The 16,807-nt window shown below is 40.6% G+C and overlaps 1 protein-coding gene across 1 annotated transcript; it reads right to left on the reverse strand.

The window, feature by feature from the left end:
- Window positions 1-1,377: 1,377 nt before the first annotated feature.
- LOC120868601 (prostaglandin F synthase 1-like) lies at window positions 1,378-14,764 on the reverse strand. Its single transcript, XM_040247318.1, is given in 10 exon segments — window positions 1,378-1,758; window positions 5,613-5,695; window positions 6,268-6,279; window positions 6,281-6,434; window positions 7,392-7,501; window positions 9,159-9,281; window positions 11,033-11,125; window positions 12,403-12,459; window positions 12,564-12,731; window positions 14,711-14,764. Coding segments are annotated over 10 exon segments (897 nt in total). The 3' UTR covers window positions 1,378-1,715.
- Between the last annotated feature and the right edge of the window lie 2,043 nt (window positions 14,765-16,807).

The raw sequence follows: 16,807 nt of genomic DNA on the forward strand, positions 1-16,807 counted from the left end.
GGAAAAACAATAGCCTTGACTAGATGGACCTTTGTTTGCAAAGTAATATCTCTGCTTTTCAGTATACTATCTAGGTTGGTCATTCCTTCCAAGGAATAAGCATCTTTTAATTTCATGGCTGCAATCACTATCTACAGTGAATTTGGAACCCCCCAAAATAAAATCTGACACTGTTTCCACTGTTTCCCCATCTATTCCCCATGGAGTGATGGGACCAGATGCCATGATCTTCATTTTCTGAATTTTGAGCTTTAAGCCAACTTTTTCTCTCTCCTCTTTCACTTTCATCAAGAGGCTTTTTAGTTCCTCTTCTCTTTCTGCCATAAGGGTGATGTCATCTGCATTTCTGAGGTTATTGATATTTCTCCCGGCAATCTTGATTCCAGCTTGTGCTTCTTCCATCCCAGCATTTCTCATGATGTACTCTGCATATAAGTTAACTAAGCAGGGTGACAATATACAGCCTTGACGTACTGCTAAAGCCTGGCTTGGAGAATTTTGAACATTACTTTACTAGCGTGAGAGATGAGTGCAATTGTGCGATAGTTTGAGCATTCTTTGGCATTGCTTTTCTTTGGGATTGGAATGAAAACTGACCTTTTCCAGTCCTGTAGCCACTGCTGAGTTTTCCACATTTGCTGGCATATTGAGTCCAGCACTTTCACAGCATCATCTTTCAGGATTTGAAATAGCTCAGCTGGAATTCCATCACCTCCTCTAGCTTTGTTTGTAGTGATGCTTTCTAAGGCCCACTTGACTTCACATTCCTGGATGTCTGGCTTTAGGTGAGTGATCACACCATCGTGATTATCTGGGTTGTGAACTCTTTTTTGTACAGTTCTTCTGTGTATTCTTGCCACCTCTTCTTAATATCTTCTGCTTCTGTTAGGTCCATACAATTTCTGTCCTTTATTGAGCTCATCTTTGCATGAAATGTTCCCTTGGTATCTGTAATTTTCTTGAAGAGTTCTCTAGTCTTTTCCATTCTGTTGTTTTCCTCTATTTCTTTGCACTGATATCTAAGGAAGGCTTTCTTATCTCTCCTTGCTATTCTTTGAAACTCTGCATTCACATGCTTATATCTTTCCTTTTCTCCTTTGCTTTTCACTTCTCTTCTTTTCACAGCTATTTGTCAGGCCTCCTCAGACAGTCATTTTGCTTTTTTTTGCATTTCTTTTCCATGGGGATGGTCTTGATCCCTGTCTCCTGTACAATGCCATGAACCTCCATCCATAGTCCATCAGGCACTCTGTCTATCAGATGTAGTCCCTTAAATCTATTTCTCATTAAGCTTTTGATCCCTTTAAAAAGTCTCATAAAATTGCATAATGTGGGAAATTCACTGAATGGAAGAGGAAAAAACACATAAGAACTATAGACAGGTGAAAAGCCACACCTGGAAAATTTGGAAAATATACTATAGTTAGCTTTTTATGAGGGCTCCATCTTCTACAATCACCTCCAGGGACATCAGCATTTCAATCTCAGTTACACAGGGGGAAAAGATGCAAAAGCTAAACAAGCGGTATGTTGGATTGTTTGGATTGTGTCTTTATTTACTTTTAAGGAAAAAGACTGGGTTTAGAGATTTTTATTTCCTACTCTAGTAGCATAACTGACCAGGCTAAGTGATGTCTAATAAGGCAGGCACCTTGAGTTGTGGTTCGATCATCAACCCCAATGCAAGAACTCTGGAGCAACCACAGACACAGTTGTTAATATTCCTCGTGAAATGGATAATCTGGATGATGAGCAAACCTAAGAGATAAAGGGAAAGTTTTAGTCAAGTACCTGTTTCTGGGCTGGTAGAGAGGTTTCTTTTAAACTGACTTAAGCAAGAAATCATGAACTAACTCCTTACTGCCAAATTCAGACTTAAATTGAAAGTAGGGAAAAACCACTAGACCATTCAGGTGTGACTTAAATCAAATCCCTTGTGATTATACAGTGGAAGTGAAAAATAGGTTCAAGGTGTTGGATCTGGTAGACAGAGTGCCTGAAGAACTATGGATGGAGATTTGTGACATTGTACAGGAGACAGGGATCAAGACCATCCCCAAGAAAAAGAAATGTGAAAAAGCAACATGGCTGTCTGAGGAGGCCTTACAAATAGCTGTGAAGAGAAGGAAAAAGCAAAGGAGAAAAGGAAAGATATATCCATTTGAATGCAGAGTTTCAAAGAATAGCAAGGAGAGATAAGAAAGCCCTCCTCAGTGATCAGTGCAAAGAATACAGGAAAACAATAGAATGGGAAAGACTAGAGATCTCTTCAATAAAATTAGATACCAAGGGAAAATTTCATGTAAAGATGAGCTCAATAAAGGACAGAAATTATGTGGACCTAACAGAAGCAGGTGATATTAAGAAGAGGTGGCATGAATACACAGAAGAACTGTACAAAAGAGATCTTCATGACCCAGATAATCACAATAGTGTGATCACTCTTCTAGAGCCAGACATCCTGGAATGCAAAGTCAAGCGGGCCTTACAAAGCATCACTATGAACAAAGCTAGTAGAGGTGATGGGATTCCAGTTGAGCTGTTTCAAATCCTAAAAGATGATGCTGTGAAAGTGCTGCACTCAATATGCCAGCAAATTTGGAAAACTCAGCAGTGGCCACAGAACTGGAAAAGGTCAGTTTTCATTCTAATCCCAAAGAAAGGCAATGCCAAAGAATGCTCAAACTACCGCACAATTGCACTCATCTCACACACTGGCAAAGTAGTGTTCAAAATTCTCCAAGCTAGGCTTCAGCAGTACATGAACTACGAAATTTCAGATGTTCAAGCTGGATTTAGAAAAGGCAAAGGAACCAGAGATCAAACTGCCAAAATTCACTGGATCATCAAAAAAGCAAGAGAGTTCCAGAAAAACATCTATTTCTGCTTTATTGACTATGCCAATGCCTTTGACTGTGTGGATCACAATAAACTGTGGAAAATTCTGAAAGAGATGGGAATACCAGCCCACCTGACCTGCCTCTTGAGAAATCTGTATGCAGGTCAGGAAGCAACAGTTAGAACTGGACATGGAACAACAGATTGGTTCCACACTGGGAAAGGAGTATGTCAAGGCTGTATATTGTCACCCTGCTTATTTAACTTATATGCAGAGTATATCATGAGAAACACTGGGCTGGATGAAGTATAAGCTGAGATCAAGATTGCCAGGAGAAATATCAATAACCTCAGATATGCAGATGACACCACCCTCATGGCAGAAAGCAAAGATGAACTAGAGAGCCTCTTGATGAAAGTGAAAGAAGAGAGTGAAAGTGTTGGCTTAAAACTCAACATTCAGAAAACTAAGATCATGGCATCTGGTCTCATCACTTTGTGGCAAATAGATTGGGAAACAGTGGAAACAGTGACAGACTTTATTTTGGGGGGCTCCAAAATGACTGCATGTGGTGACTGCAGCCATGACATTAGAAGATGCTTACTCATTGGAAGGAAAGTCATGACCAACCTAGACAGCATATTAAAAAGCAAAGACACTACTTTGCCAACAAAGGTCTGTCTAGTCAAAGCTATGGTTTTTTCAGTAGACATGTATGGATATAAGAGTTGGACTATAAAGAAAGCTGAGCACCAAATTATTGATGCTTTTGAAATGGTGTTGGAGAGTCCCTTGGACAGCAAGGAGATCCAACCATTCCATCCTAAAGGAGATCAGTCCTGGGTGTTCATTGGAAGGACTGATGTTGAAACTGAAACTCCAATACTTTGGCCGCCTCATGTGAAGAACTGACATTTGGAAAGACCCTGATGCTGGGAAAGATTGAAGGTGGGAGAAGAAGGGGCCGACAGATGATATGGTTGGATGGCATCACTGACTCGATGGACATGAGTTTGAATAAACTCTGGGAGTTGGTGATGGACAGGGAGGCCTGGCCTGCTGCAGTCCATGGGATTGCAAAGAGTTGGTCATGACTGAGCAAATGAACTGAACTGAACGGAAGCAAAAGAATTTATGTAATTTTCCTTTTGGACAAGTATAAGCCCATCCAGTTTTATAACCACTATGTGCAATTGCATTGCAGTGTAATCAACACATTATAGAAAAAAATATGCTTACATGCACTTGGGCACATGCACAAAAATAAACCAATATATTAAATTTTTGTAGGTTTGTTATTCTACAGCATAAGGAGATAAACAATTTGTGTCAATATTATAAACTCCCAAGAGGGCAGAAATGAGTTCTTCCTCTTTTGAAACAGTGCCATTCTGGCTTAATATCTGAAGTTAACAAATATTTCAAGGTGATGGTGAGGAAGGTGACAAGAATAATACTGCTGTTCAGTCTCTTCAAAGCACTAAGAAATAATTTACCTATGACTTTACTGGGTGAAAAATTATGTATTAGATCTAGAAATGGATAAGGTGATTATAATATAAGCCATTTCAACAAGGGTTTCCATTTTGGCAAAGAATTTGAACTCTCTTTGTATATATAAAGTCATCATTTTTGAGATAGGTGGTGCTAAATCACTGGATAATTATTATTGATTAAAATGACTGGTATTAATTGCTAAAAATTACTGTCTGCTTCTTCACTGTCTGTTACTCCACCCTATTATTTTATTATTCATTCAACCAGTATTCACTAATTACTCAGGGAGAAAACAGTTTCTTAAAATTCCTTCCCTAGGAATCTACTGTTCTATGATAAGCAGAAAGTACACAAAATAGGTTAGCAAACCATGTGCTATGTTAATGAGGGAGATGTGCCAAGAGAGAGACAGAGCAGGACCCAGAGGGAGGAAGTGTTGTGTGGGCTGGGCCGCCTTTTTAGATGAAATGACAGAGAAGGTGTCCCGGAGGTGCCATCTGAGTTAAGACTGACATTGGTGAGAGAGGGAACACCCGGGTATCTGGAGGAAGAGCATTCTGGGTAGAGAGCCTGGGCAGAGGCCCTGAGTTGGGCCTGACACATGGGGCAGCATGGAGGCCACTGGGCTGCACTGAGTCAGAGGGGCCGGGCAGCAGGACCAACGTGGAGGCAGAGACACGGAGGGGTGGTCCTGCTGCCTCTGTAGGCACTGTGCGGACTTTGGCCTTTGCTCCAAGTGAGAAGGCAGGCCATCAGATGCCAAGAAGAGGGGTTCCTGATCAGACCTTTGTTTTTTTTCCTAGAAAATAGTAGTATCTTTATTTTATTCAATTTAATTTTTATATTCTATTGGAGTATAGTTAATTAACAATGCTGTGTTAGTTTCAGGTGTACAGCAAAGTGATTCAGTTATATATATATATATATATATATATATATATATATATATATATATATTCTCCCAGGGAGGAAGAAACTGATGACGCAGGTGGAGAGCAGGATGTAGCCAGGTTTTAGATCAAGGAGTAAGACAAAGAGCGAGGAGACCTGAAAGTATGTGCAAAGGATGTCAACGTGTTGATCGATTCTGGAATTCAGGAAGAATATGGACTGAGGGGCATGGAGCAATGAGGTTATGAGAGCTTGAAGGAAAGAGAGGTTTTCCATCCACTTCCCTAAAAGAAGAGGCAACAGAGGACCCTGTCCTTTGTGGACTAGAATAAATGGAATTCCCTCCTTACCCTGCTCCCACAGCATCTACAGTGGAACCAGCTACTTGCCATAGTCAAAATAATGTATGTTTCTATTTAGGCCATCCAGACACTCCATATCCTCCGGGGTCAACTGGAATTCAAAAACCTATCAGAAATATGAGACGACCAATTCAATTTCCCAGAGGCAAGTACTGCCACCCCTGCACGCCACCCCCCAGCATGCAGATACAGACACACACATTTATGTAGGAATTTGTGTAGTTTTCATGAACCTGGGGTTCATCCCCAGCAAAAGTCACAGAAATTTGTCCATTTCAAGAGTTGAGGTTGGTGATTCAGGTCACTCTCAGAGACTTTGGGTTACTGTGGTGATAGCCAAGGAATCTTAGAGATTTCTGAGCCCAGATTTATCTTGACAAACTCCTTAATTTTTTTCATCTGAAGAAATCAAGAGATGATTTATTCAGGGCCATACTGTGGAGTGAAAATCAGGTTTGAGACTTAAACTTGACTCAAACCCTCTGTAGACTGTTCTTTCCAAACACTATGCTTCCTGCCTTGTAGGTTTGGAGGACAGGAGAGTTAAATACAGCACATAGAGAACATAGGGAGATAAGCTTTATCCAAATACACATTGGGAACCTCCCAAACAATCCATCCCAGAGGACAGACAATGTGCCTCTGTCAGCCTCTTGCTGCCCACAATCCTACAGGTACCTGGAAGTTCCCCCTTGATCCTCTTCTCAATGAAGCTCTTGGCCAGAGCCACCACACCCTGCTGTAGCTGGTAGCACAGGGCTACCTGGGCTGGAGTTTGCCAGTGCTTTTCAGCAATGGCATTGAGTACTGGATCCTGCAGGAGAACCAGATTTTCCTTTTTCACCCTGGGAAGGAGACAGAGATGCTCTGTTTCTGAGGTTGCACATCCATTCTACCTGGGTTAGTTTAATCAGGCTAGGGGTGGTTAATTCGCTGGAATCTTCCTCATGACACTCTGGCTGTCTCAATAGCTCTTTTGCCTCTTTTGGTAAAGTCAAAGAAGAAAGATAAGAGAAAGCAAGGTGAGAAGGGAAAATTAGTTTTTTTTTTTTTTAATCTTTTAAACACTTTTGAGAAACTTAGCAAAATATGGAATAAGTCAAGAAGGCAAAATTGTTGTTCCAAGTAAGACCCAATGATCACCATTGTAACAAATAGTCAAGAATTTTATAAGAATTTGCTATTTCAAAAGATCCACTTGACTGTCTCTGTTCTGTACTCAAGTAGTAAAAGGTACACATCTATATTCCTCTTCAAGAGATTAAGAAATTAAAACTTACAGAAATTGTTATTTGTCTCATATCACTCAACTGCTAAGTGTCAGAATCATGACTTGGAAACCTTGTCAATCTTTAAAGCCAAAACTTTTGAATTGGATGAACATTTTAATTAGTAATAATAATTTGTGCTTCCCAGGTGGTGGTAGTGATAAAGAATCCACCTGCCAATGCGGGAGACATAAGAGATGCAGGTTGGATCCCTGGGTCAGCAAGATCCCCTGGAGGAGGAAATAGCAACCCACTCCAGTATTTTTGCCTGGAGAATCCCACGGACAGATGAGCCTGCTGGGCTATAGTCCATAGAGTTGCGAAGAATCAGACATGACTGAAGTGACTTAGCACTCACGCAATAATTACTTTTTATTCAATAACACTTTATTGAATCCTCAAAATGTAGGCTAGGAAAGGATTTGCAAAGATGGATCATTCCTGCTAATTATCCTTAATTTCCCCTGGACAGCTGAGAGATGGCTCCAGAAGACACAGCATCTAGGATCAGAATACCTTTATAGAGATCATTACCATTTCTTCCTTAAGTCAGACCCCAAGGGAGCGTAGGCAATGAGGAGAATGTCCTTGGACTTGCAGAACTCTAGTAGTTTGCTCTGGTTGAGGTAAGGGTGACATTCCACCTGTATATTGCCAAGCAGAAGTATTAGAGTGTGGGGTCAGCAGGATCGTCATCCCCAAATATACAAGGAACACACAGAGCTATATTCATGGTGTCGGAATTATTTAGAAATACCAGCAACAAGGGCCAGCACATGACAGTCATCTACAGCTGCGACCATGGTGCACAAGACCCAGCAATTTTCCTGCCTAAAAATCTACTTAGGCTTTATCTGTGCTTTATCTATTCATCCCTCATTCCCTCCCCAAGAACGCTTAGCAGCCAATTTTCTTTCCTTTCTCAAATCAGTGATCTCCAAAGCAAAGGTAAATCTCCCAAAGGACAAAAAATAAACATTTTTTTAGAACTTCTGTTTTTATTTTTATCTACAAGGAAGAAAACACTAAGCCTTACTAATATCTAATATATGGATTGCCTTTAGACGTGAGATATCTAAAAGGAGAAGAGATCATGTAGAAATGTAGGCCCTCTGCCAGGAAGAAGTGCTGCCAGTTATTAATATTTTTATACTCATGGTTTCCTTCCCTATTCTCTAAGATAAGGAAGTGCATGTGTTGCTCATTAATGTGAGTTTATCTTAACAAACAGACTTCTAAACTTTTTTAACTTTCAATTTTTTTATGGGAGTAAAAGCTACATTACGTACTTTTACCATTTTACCCATTTTTAAGTATACAGTTCAAAGGCATTAAGTACATTCATGTCATTTGGGAGTGATTTCATACCATGTACCCACTACTGTATTTAAAATGGATAACCAACAAGGAGTTACTCTGTGGCACAGGGAACTTTGTTCAACATTATGTAACAACTTAATTGGGAAAAACATCAGCAAGGACTGATGCTGAAGCTGAAGCTCCAATACTTTGGCCACCTGATGCAAAGAACTGACTCATTGGAAAAGAACCTGATGCTGGGAAAGATTGAGAGCGGGAGGAAAAGGGGGCGACAGAGGATGAGATGGTTGGATGGCATCATGGACTCAGTGAGCATGAGTTTGAGGAAACTCCAGGAAACAGTGAAGGACAAGGAAGTCAGGCGTGCTGCTGTCCGTGGGGTCACAAAGAGTCATATATGATTGAGCCACTGAACAACAACAACAATTGGTAAAAGAATCTGAAATGGACTAGATACATGTACATGTGTAACTGAATCACTTTGCTGTAAACCTGAAACAAGCACAGCATTGTTCATTGACTGTTCTCCAAGATAAAATAAAAACTTCAAAAAAGAATCCCAGTGGTTATCTCATGACAAAGAACTCAAAAGAGCTGTTAAAAGATGAATTACCCATTCTCTCTGATGCATGAATGTTCCAATATTTCTGACCTTTTATGCAAAAGGTCAGTCATCTGCTAGCTCTGAATTTCTAGGGCCAACTACCATAACACTTAGTAGATTGTACTTCAACCTGACTCCTGGATATTTCTTGTAAAATGACATGGGAACAAAAACAAATAAAAGAAATAAAAATAAATGGATGCAATCTTTAGCAATATCTTCATTAACTTAAAATACATTCTGTTCTGTTGGATCAGCTGATGTCCCAAGGTCAGTGGAAAAGAGGGAAGTGCCATTTGGTGACTTTGCTGAAATGAAGGAAGAGTAAGCTGGTGAGGAGGGAGAAGAGATTGGGGGCAGATTGATGAGGGGATTACCTGGTTGCAGACGGGCTTGTACTTGAGCCCCAGCTTGTTCAGGTTCTTTTCCAGCTGCTTGTGGTTAAAGTTGGACACCCCGATGGACTTGGTCAGCCCTGCATCCTTACACTTCTCCAGGGCCTGGGGTAGGAGGGGTGGTGAGGGGTAACTGGCTATAGAAGCATACTAAATGGTAGCATGAGTGGCTCTGGGTGAGGGAGAATCCAAGATGCAGATTGCAATAAATGAGACAGGAGTTGGCCAATAGGAAGAAGATGAGAAATAAGAGAATGAGAACTATTTTTAAAAATAGTTTTTTAATTGGCTAAGAAGATAGAAAAAGAAAAGGATGAAAGCAGCCCAGGCAGGGTTAAGAGAACCAGTACGATCTTTAGCTGATCACCTAGAAAAATCTGGTAAAACACTAGCAGAACAAGCGCTAGGAGGAAGGAGCTTGAGCTAGGCGTAGCCTGGGAAACAGGAAGCTGCCATGCTTGCCTCCCAGACCACTGGCTTCCTATTTTCTCTTTGACCTCCTTTCCTATGATTTACATCAAACTCATTGGGCTCCAGCCCCACCTGTTCCTTGATGTTTTTTGAATGTGGTGAGCTTTCTCCTGGCCTTCCTAGGTGGTGTTAGTAGTAAAGAAAGTAGTAAACTTGCCAATGTGAGACATGCAAGAGAACTGGGTTTGATCCCTGGTTTAGGAAGATCCCCTGGAGGAGGGCATGGCAACCCACTCCAGGATTCTTGCCTGGAGAATCCCATGGACAGAGGAGCCTGATGGGCTACGACCCATAGGGTCGCAGAGTTGGATATGACTGAAGCGACTTAGCACGCACACACAGACTTTCTCCTACCTTAAAATCTTTGCCTTGATTTTCTTTATGCCTACATCAGTCTTCCTCCAGATGCTCGCTTAATAAATTTCATCTCCTGAAAGTCTTTGGTCAAATGCCACCTTCTCAAAGAGGACTGCAATGTCCCTTCTGTTTTTCTTTTTCTAAACAAATTATTCAATTTATTTATTTGGCTGTGCCAGTTCTTAGTTGTAGCATGTGGGATCTTTGGCAATAGCATGCGAACTCTTGGCTTCTCTGGTGGCTCAGATCATAAAGATTATGCCTGCAATGCAGAAGACCCAGGTTTGATTCCTGGGTCAGGAAGATTCCCCTGGAGAAAGGAATGGCAACCTACCCTAGTATTCTTGGGGCTTCCCTACTGGCTAAGATGGTAACGAATCTGCCCAAAATGTGGGTGACACAGGTTCGATCCCTGGGTTGGATAAATCCCCTGGAGAAGGGAATGACTATCCATTCCAGTGTTCTTGCCTGGAGAATTCCACAGACAGAGGAGCCTGGAGGGCTATAGTCCATGAAGTTGCAAAGAGTCAGACACGACTGAGAAACTAATACTTCCTGTGAACTCTTAATTGCAGCTTGCGGGATCTAGTTCCCCAACCAGATTGAACCTAGGGCCCCTGTATTGGGAGCACTGCCCCATGTCCATTTTGTTTTTAATTGCCTATCTGTGCCCCCAAACCATCCTGGCATTCTCAGTTCCCTGAATCAGCTTCACTTTCCTATATCACTGCATCCCTCCCCTGCCCAGTAGAACCTACCAACTATGGGGCCAGAGACCTTAGTTTTGTTCACAGGTATAGCCTGAGTACATGGAAGTACCCAGGGCCAAGTACATCACAGGCACTCAGTAACTACTTACTGAATCTACACAGCTGGAATGGGAAACTGAGGTACAGGGACATTCATGGCCTGGTCCATGTCTACACAAGAGGCAGAATTGGACCCTGTCCACCTCTCCCCAGTTCCTTGTGAGTCTTCTCTCTCTCTCTCAGTGTGCAAAGATATGGCCTCTTTGGAGCTGCACTCACCTCCCACGTGATAAAGAGATCCACTGTGTCAAAAGTGATGTTTCCATGGGTGTCCTCTGGGATTGGGTCCTCCCCAGGCAGGACAGGAAAGAAAAGGAGGTTATATCAGGCTGTGTCTGGCTTCAGCCAATCTGTTTGGAGCCTTTAGACCTTGAGACTAATGAAACAATCTAGCCTTGTTCTTGAAAGGAAGAGGGAAATGTAGCTCATTAAAAAAGTATACTTCTAGAAATGTTTTTAACCCATGAAGATTTAATAAATATTGCTTGTGTAAGGACAATTTGAGATACCCAAGACCTCATCATAGTGAGAGCCCAGAGTGGTGCCACGGCCAAATGGGCTCCTTGGTCCCGATCTTTGTGGGGTAAGACTCTTCCGCCCCTGCTCTCCACCTGGAGGTGGTCATATGAGAAAGGGACTTGTGAGCATCTCAGGGCTGAGTCTCATCCTCATTACACATTCTGTGCCTTCCCTGGTTTCCACATCAGGATGTTCCCCAGACACCAGCGGGCACGAGAGTGATGTAGGGATACCTCTGGAGCTGGAAGGAATGAATATCCATTCATAGACCAGGATGGGTTCACTACCATGAACACCGTCTCCCTCCTCTTGGGCTGCATTACCTCCAATTCAAATGCTTTTTTTTTTTTTCTAGAAGTCAGTTCAAGGAACATGATGGGAAAAATTCCTCTCAGGTTCCCTTTCCAATCTGATTCAAATATTAAGTTCTTCTGTTTTAGATATGGCATCAGTGGATATAAATTATGTGAGTAAAAATTGTTGAGAGTTAAAAAAATACATTAGAAATGCTTTTATAAACATGAATTTTACCCTCATATGAGTTCCATGGTATTATTTTTCCTATCATATAGGAAAAGAGAAACAAATGTCTATTGACAATGCTTTACAGGCTGAGATAAAAAGACTAAGGTTTAAAGAGGTCTAAAGACTTTTTTTTCTGGTTAAGAAATTTCACAAAGTCAAATATATGGGATATTAGAAAGCTAAAATTTGATTGTAGTTTCCATAACCCTATCTTTTCTGATAAATTGCTCTCTCTCACACTACAGCTAAAAAAGATGAAGTCATTACATCAAAATGTGAGTATGACAGAGTTGGAAAAGATAAATCCACTTTGAGTTTTAAACCTTATGACAATAATAGCAGGTAGTATTATGAGCATTTAAAATGCATTAAATATTTGTAAAGCTTTACATCTGTTTTTGATATATTAATAATACTCAAAAAATCCTGTAAGGTATATATTATTTTATTCATTTTACAGCTTGGGAAACTACGGGACAGAATTTAAGTAGTTTGTCCAAAGTAAGTAAGTGACAGAACTTGGATTCAAATACAGGAAATCTGACCACAGAATTCACATTGCTATCCATCTGTTCCAAACCAGCCTTCTCATAGTTCAAGGTCTGAGAGTGAACAGGAATTAAACCAGTGAGAAGAAGAATTTGCCAAGAAATGATTCCTCAAAGAGTGAGCTTCCCACAGACACACATGTAGCTGCACACAGAACCTTTGTAGTGAGGAATAAATCACCCCTCTTCATGGTACCATCTGCAAGCTTTATCTGGATGGCCCTCCCAATTTCTTCTTCATTTTGGTAAATATATGCTGAGTCAATATGGCGGTAGCCAACATCAATTGCTCTCATGACAGCTTTTTCTACCTCACTCTTAACAAGCTAGAAAAGCATTACAAGATAAAGATCTACTTAAATCAGGAACAGAGGACCGATTCCACAAGCAGAACTGTTCAATAGAAGCCATCACTCTAAGAGTTAAGAGCTAGTGGTGACAAAACGTAATATTGACTTTAATTTCATGGCAAATATTTAGCAACTGAGTCTGAAGAAGAGGAGTCCTGATTTATAGCATTAGCCAATTTCTATGGTGGAAATACTCCCACCATGGCTCATTTCATGCAACCAATGTTGGGAAAAGATACTTATGATGGAAACTTTGAGTTCATGAACTGGTCCCAGCACAACATATCATTAACCCTCTATTTCTGGACTTCCGCTATCTACATGACGTATAGATTTACATAATATATAGAGTTACCTTCCTAAATTAATTCACTTTGTAAGAGATCATTAAACTGGTTTCAACCCAGATATCCAGTGCAAAAAATTATCAGTGGAATGAGGACATAACTTCAGATGGAATAAATTAGTGAATTACCTAAGTAAACTTGGAGGAAACACTCCAAATGACATTTGAGGAAGAACTAAAAATGTAAAAAAAAAAAACAAAAAAAAAACCAAAAAACAAAAATCACTTTTTTTCACTTAAAAATTTCTTATCATTAATTTCTTTTATGGCTACTAAGTTCATCCTTAGCTAACATTTTCTTCTTCAAAACTGTTATTTTTCTTAGCTGTCTACTGGTTTGCTGGTCCACCAGGCTGGTCTTCTGAAATTATCTATAATTTTCACCTCTCCATTACCCCTGTTACTTTACTCAGTAGTAAAATGTCTCTTGGGTATATATATATATATTTTTTAATTTGCAACTCCTGATAAGTTAACTAGTCTCATGGAAATGAACTGACTGTTCACAGATGAAAAAGCCAAGTCAAAATAAAGCAATAATTCTTCCCAGTGTTCTTGCATCAGACTTCAACATTATACACTGAATGACTCTCCTGCTGGGGCATCAAACATGAAGTTCAGTCTTCCAGACAGAGAGAGAATTTCCAAGTGCCACATGCTTCTTCCCACAGCTCAGTATTCATAGCCTGACCTCTAAGGGACTATCTCCACTTCAGACCACAAAAACTCCCTCTGAGATGATGAACGATTAGTCTCTTTCTCTAGGTCCTTTTATCCCCAAGATTTCTCTGGATGCTCTATGATTGGGGGTACATGGGAGGGGACAACTTGGATGTTAGAAATTTCAGAGAAACTGCATCACAAGCAAATTTGCATCAAGGTCTCTGATACATGATAAATGGGCTTCCCTTGTAGTTCAGTCCATAAAGAACCACCTGCAATGCAAGAGACCTGGGTTCTATTCCTGGATTGGAAAGATCCTGTGAAGAAGGAAATGGCAACCCACTCCAGTATTCCTGCCTGGGAAATCCATGGACAGAGGAGCCTGACAGGTTACAAGTCCATGGGTCTGCAAGAGTCGGGCACGACTAAGTGAGTAAACCACCAATCACAACAGTTGGATTTCATTGATTGTGAGAGTTAGGCACTCAGTCGTATCTCTTTGCAACTCCATGAACTACAGCCTGCCAAGCTCCTCTGTCCATGGGATTCTCTAGTCAAGAATACTGGAGTGGGTTGCCATTTCCTTCTCCAGGGGATCTTCCCCATCTTGGGATCGAACCGATGTCTCCTGCACTGCAGGCAGACTCTTTATTGTCTGGGACACCATTGATGGGAATGATGGGACACCAGTTAGGAAAGCCATTGATTCTAATCTGCTGTGAAATGGCTACAACTGGAAAGCAGATGAGAATAAAGGGAAAAGGTGGACTCACCCCTGAATATTCGAAAAGCACTGACTTAATGCACAAAATAAGCTACCCTGGAGAGAAGCATAATATAAATTAAGAAAGGGTGGTACATCTGAATTTCCCAAATTCACACAATGACTGGTTCTGATCAGGACCCGAGTCTGCTACTCCTCCATCTCTAACACCATTCTGATTACCTTAGGAGCAGAGGTGCCCAATCCCAACAAAGGCATGAAGTATCCATCATTCATCTTTAAAGAAAAAAGTTTCACTTGATTCATCTTCTCTCACTTTTATGGCTAGACAAATTGTGATTTTCTTCTTTATTAAGAGAAATCTGCAAAGGGAAGAAAATAGTACAATTTTTTTTTTAACACAGAAGTAGGATTGCAGTCCATCCTAAAGGAAATCAATCCTGAATATTCATTGGAAGGACTAATGCTGAAGCTGATGCTGAAGCCACCTGATGTGAAGAACTGACTCATTGGAAAAGACCCTGAGGCTGGAAAAGACTGAGGGTAAGAGGAGAAGGGGGTGACTGAGGATGAGATGGTTGGATCTCAATGGACATGAGTTTGAGCAAATTCCAAGAGATAGCGAAGACAGGGAAGACTGGCATGGTGCAGTCCATGGCGTTGCAAAGAGTTGGACACAACTTAGCAACTGAACAAGGATTGCTGAATATGGCAGATCTATATTCAATTTTTTGAAGAGTATTCATACTATTTTTCATAGTAGCTGCTTTATTTGCATTCCTATTAACAGTGTACAAGTCTTCTGATTTCTCCACATTCTCTCCAACACTTATTGTGTCTATCAGCCTTTTAATATAATAGCCATTCTGACAAGTATGACAGTATCTTATAGTTTTGATTTGGATTTTCCTGATGAATAGTGATGCTGACCATGTTTTTATACCTATTGGCCATTTGTTTGTCTTCTTTGGATAAATGGCTTCATCAAAATTGTAATTTTGATTAGCCAGGTTGAAATTGTCTGGTCAGCACCACTGAGGTCAGCCCACTCCATTTCCTGCAGGAGTAAGAAACAATTTGCATGCTAAAACCCTTGTTGGCTGATCTTTCAAAGTATTGTTTTACTTTAAGATCTGGTAAGATAGTAATAAAGTTAATTTTTTAAAAAACACTAATTTTTGTGTTGCCAAATACTAATGTCATCTCATTAAAATTAGATAATACAAGGATGTTAGTTCAAACTTGACTAAAGTAAAAATGTCTTGGAGGATGCAAATATATCCACAAACACAAGAAATTATAGCAAAAAAAGAAGTTTACTGGAACATACTAGAGACTTTTGTCATTGATCAGATAGGAGATAAATACTCCATATATACAGTTGACCCTCCAACAATGCAGGGATTGGGGTGCTAACCCAAGCACAGTTGAAAATCCACATTTAACTTTAGAGTCTCCTCTTCAGTTCTGCCTCTGTAGTTCCAACCAAGTTGGGTTTACCAGTGTGGTACATATTTACTGGAAAAAAAAGCCACTTGGCCCCACATGTTTCAAACCTGTGTTGTTCAAGTTCAGTTCAGTTCAGCCACTCAGTCGTGTCTGACTCTTTGTGAACCCATGGACTACAGCATGCCAGGCTTCCCTGTGCATCACCAACTCCCAGAGTTTACTCAAACTCATGTCCATTGAGTCAGTAATGCCATCCAAAAATCTCATCCTCTGTTGTCCCCTTCTTCTCCCACCTTCAATCTTTCCCAGCATCAGGGTCTTTTCAAATGAGTCAGTTCTTCGCATCAGGTAGCCAAAGGATTGGTGTTTCAGCTTTAGCATCATTCCTTACAGTGAATATTCAGGATGGATTTCCTTTAGGATGGACTGGTTGGATCTTGTTGCAGTCCAAGGGACTCTCAAGAGTCTTCTCCAACACCACAGTTCAAAGGCATCAATTCTTTGGTGCTCAGCTTTCTTTATGGTCCAACTCTCACATCCATACATGACTACTAGAAAAACCATAACCTTGACTAGACAGACCTTTGTTGACAAAATAATGTCTCTGCCTTTTAATATGCTGTCTAGGTTGGTGATAACTTTTCTTCTAAGGAGAAAGTGTCTTTTAATTTCATGGCTGCATCACCATCTGCAGTGACTTTGGAGCCCCCCAAAAATAAAGTCCGTCACTGTTTCCACTGTTTCCCCATCTATTTGCCATGAGGTGGTGGGACTAGATGCCATGATCTTAGTTTTCTGAATGTTAAGTTTTAAGCCAACTTTTTCACTCTCCTCTTTCACTTTCATCAAGGGCCTCTTTAGTTTTTTTTT

This window comes from Oryx dammah, unplaced genomic scaffold (genome assembly GCF_014754425.2).
Source record: "Oryx dammah isolate SB20612 unplaced genomic scaffold, SCBI_Odam_1.1 HiC_scaffold_10, whole genome shotgun sequence".
NCBI lineage: Eukaryota > Metazoa > Chordata > Mammalia > Artiodactyla > Bovidae > Oryx > Oryx dammah.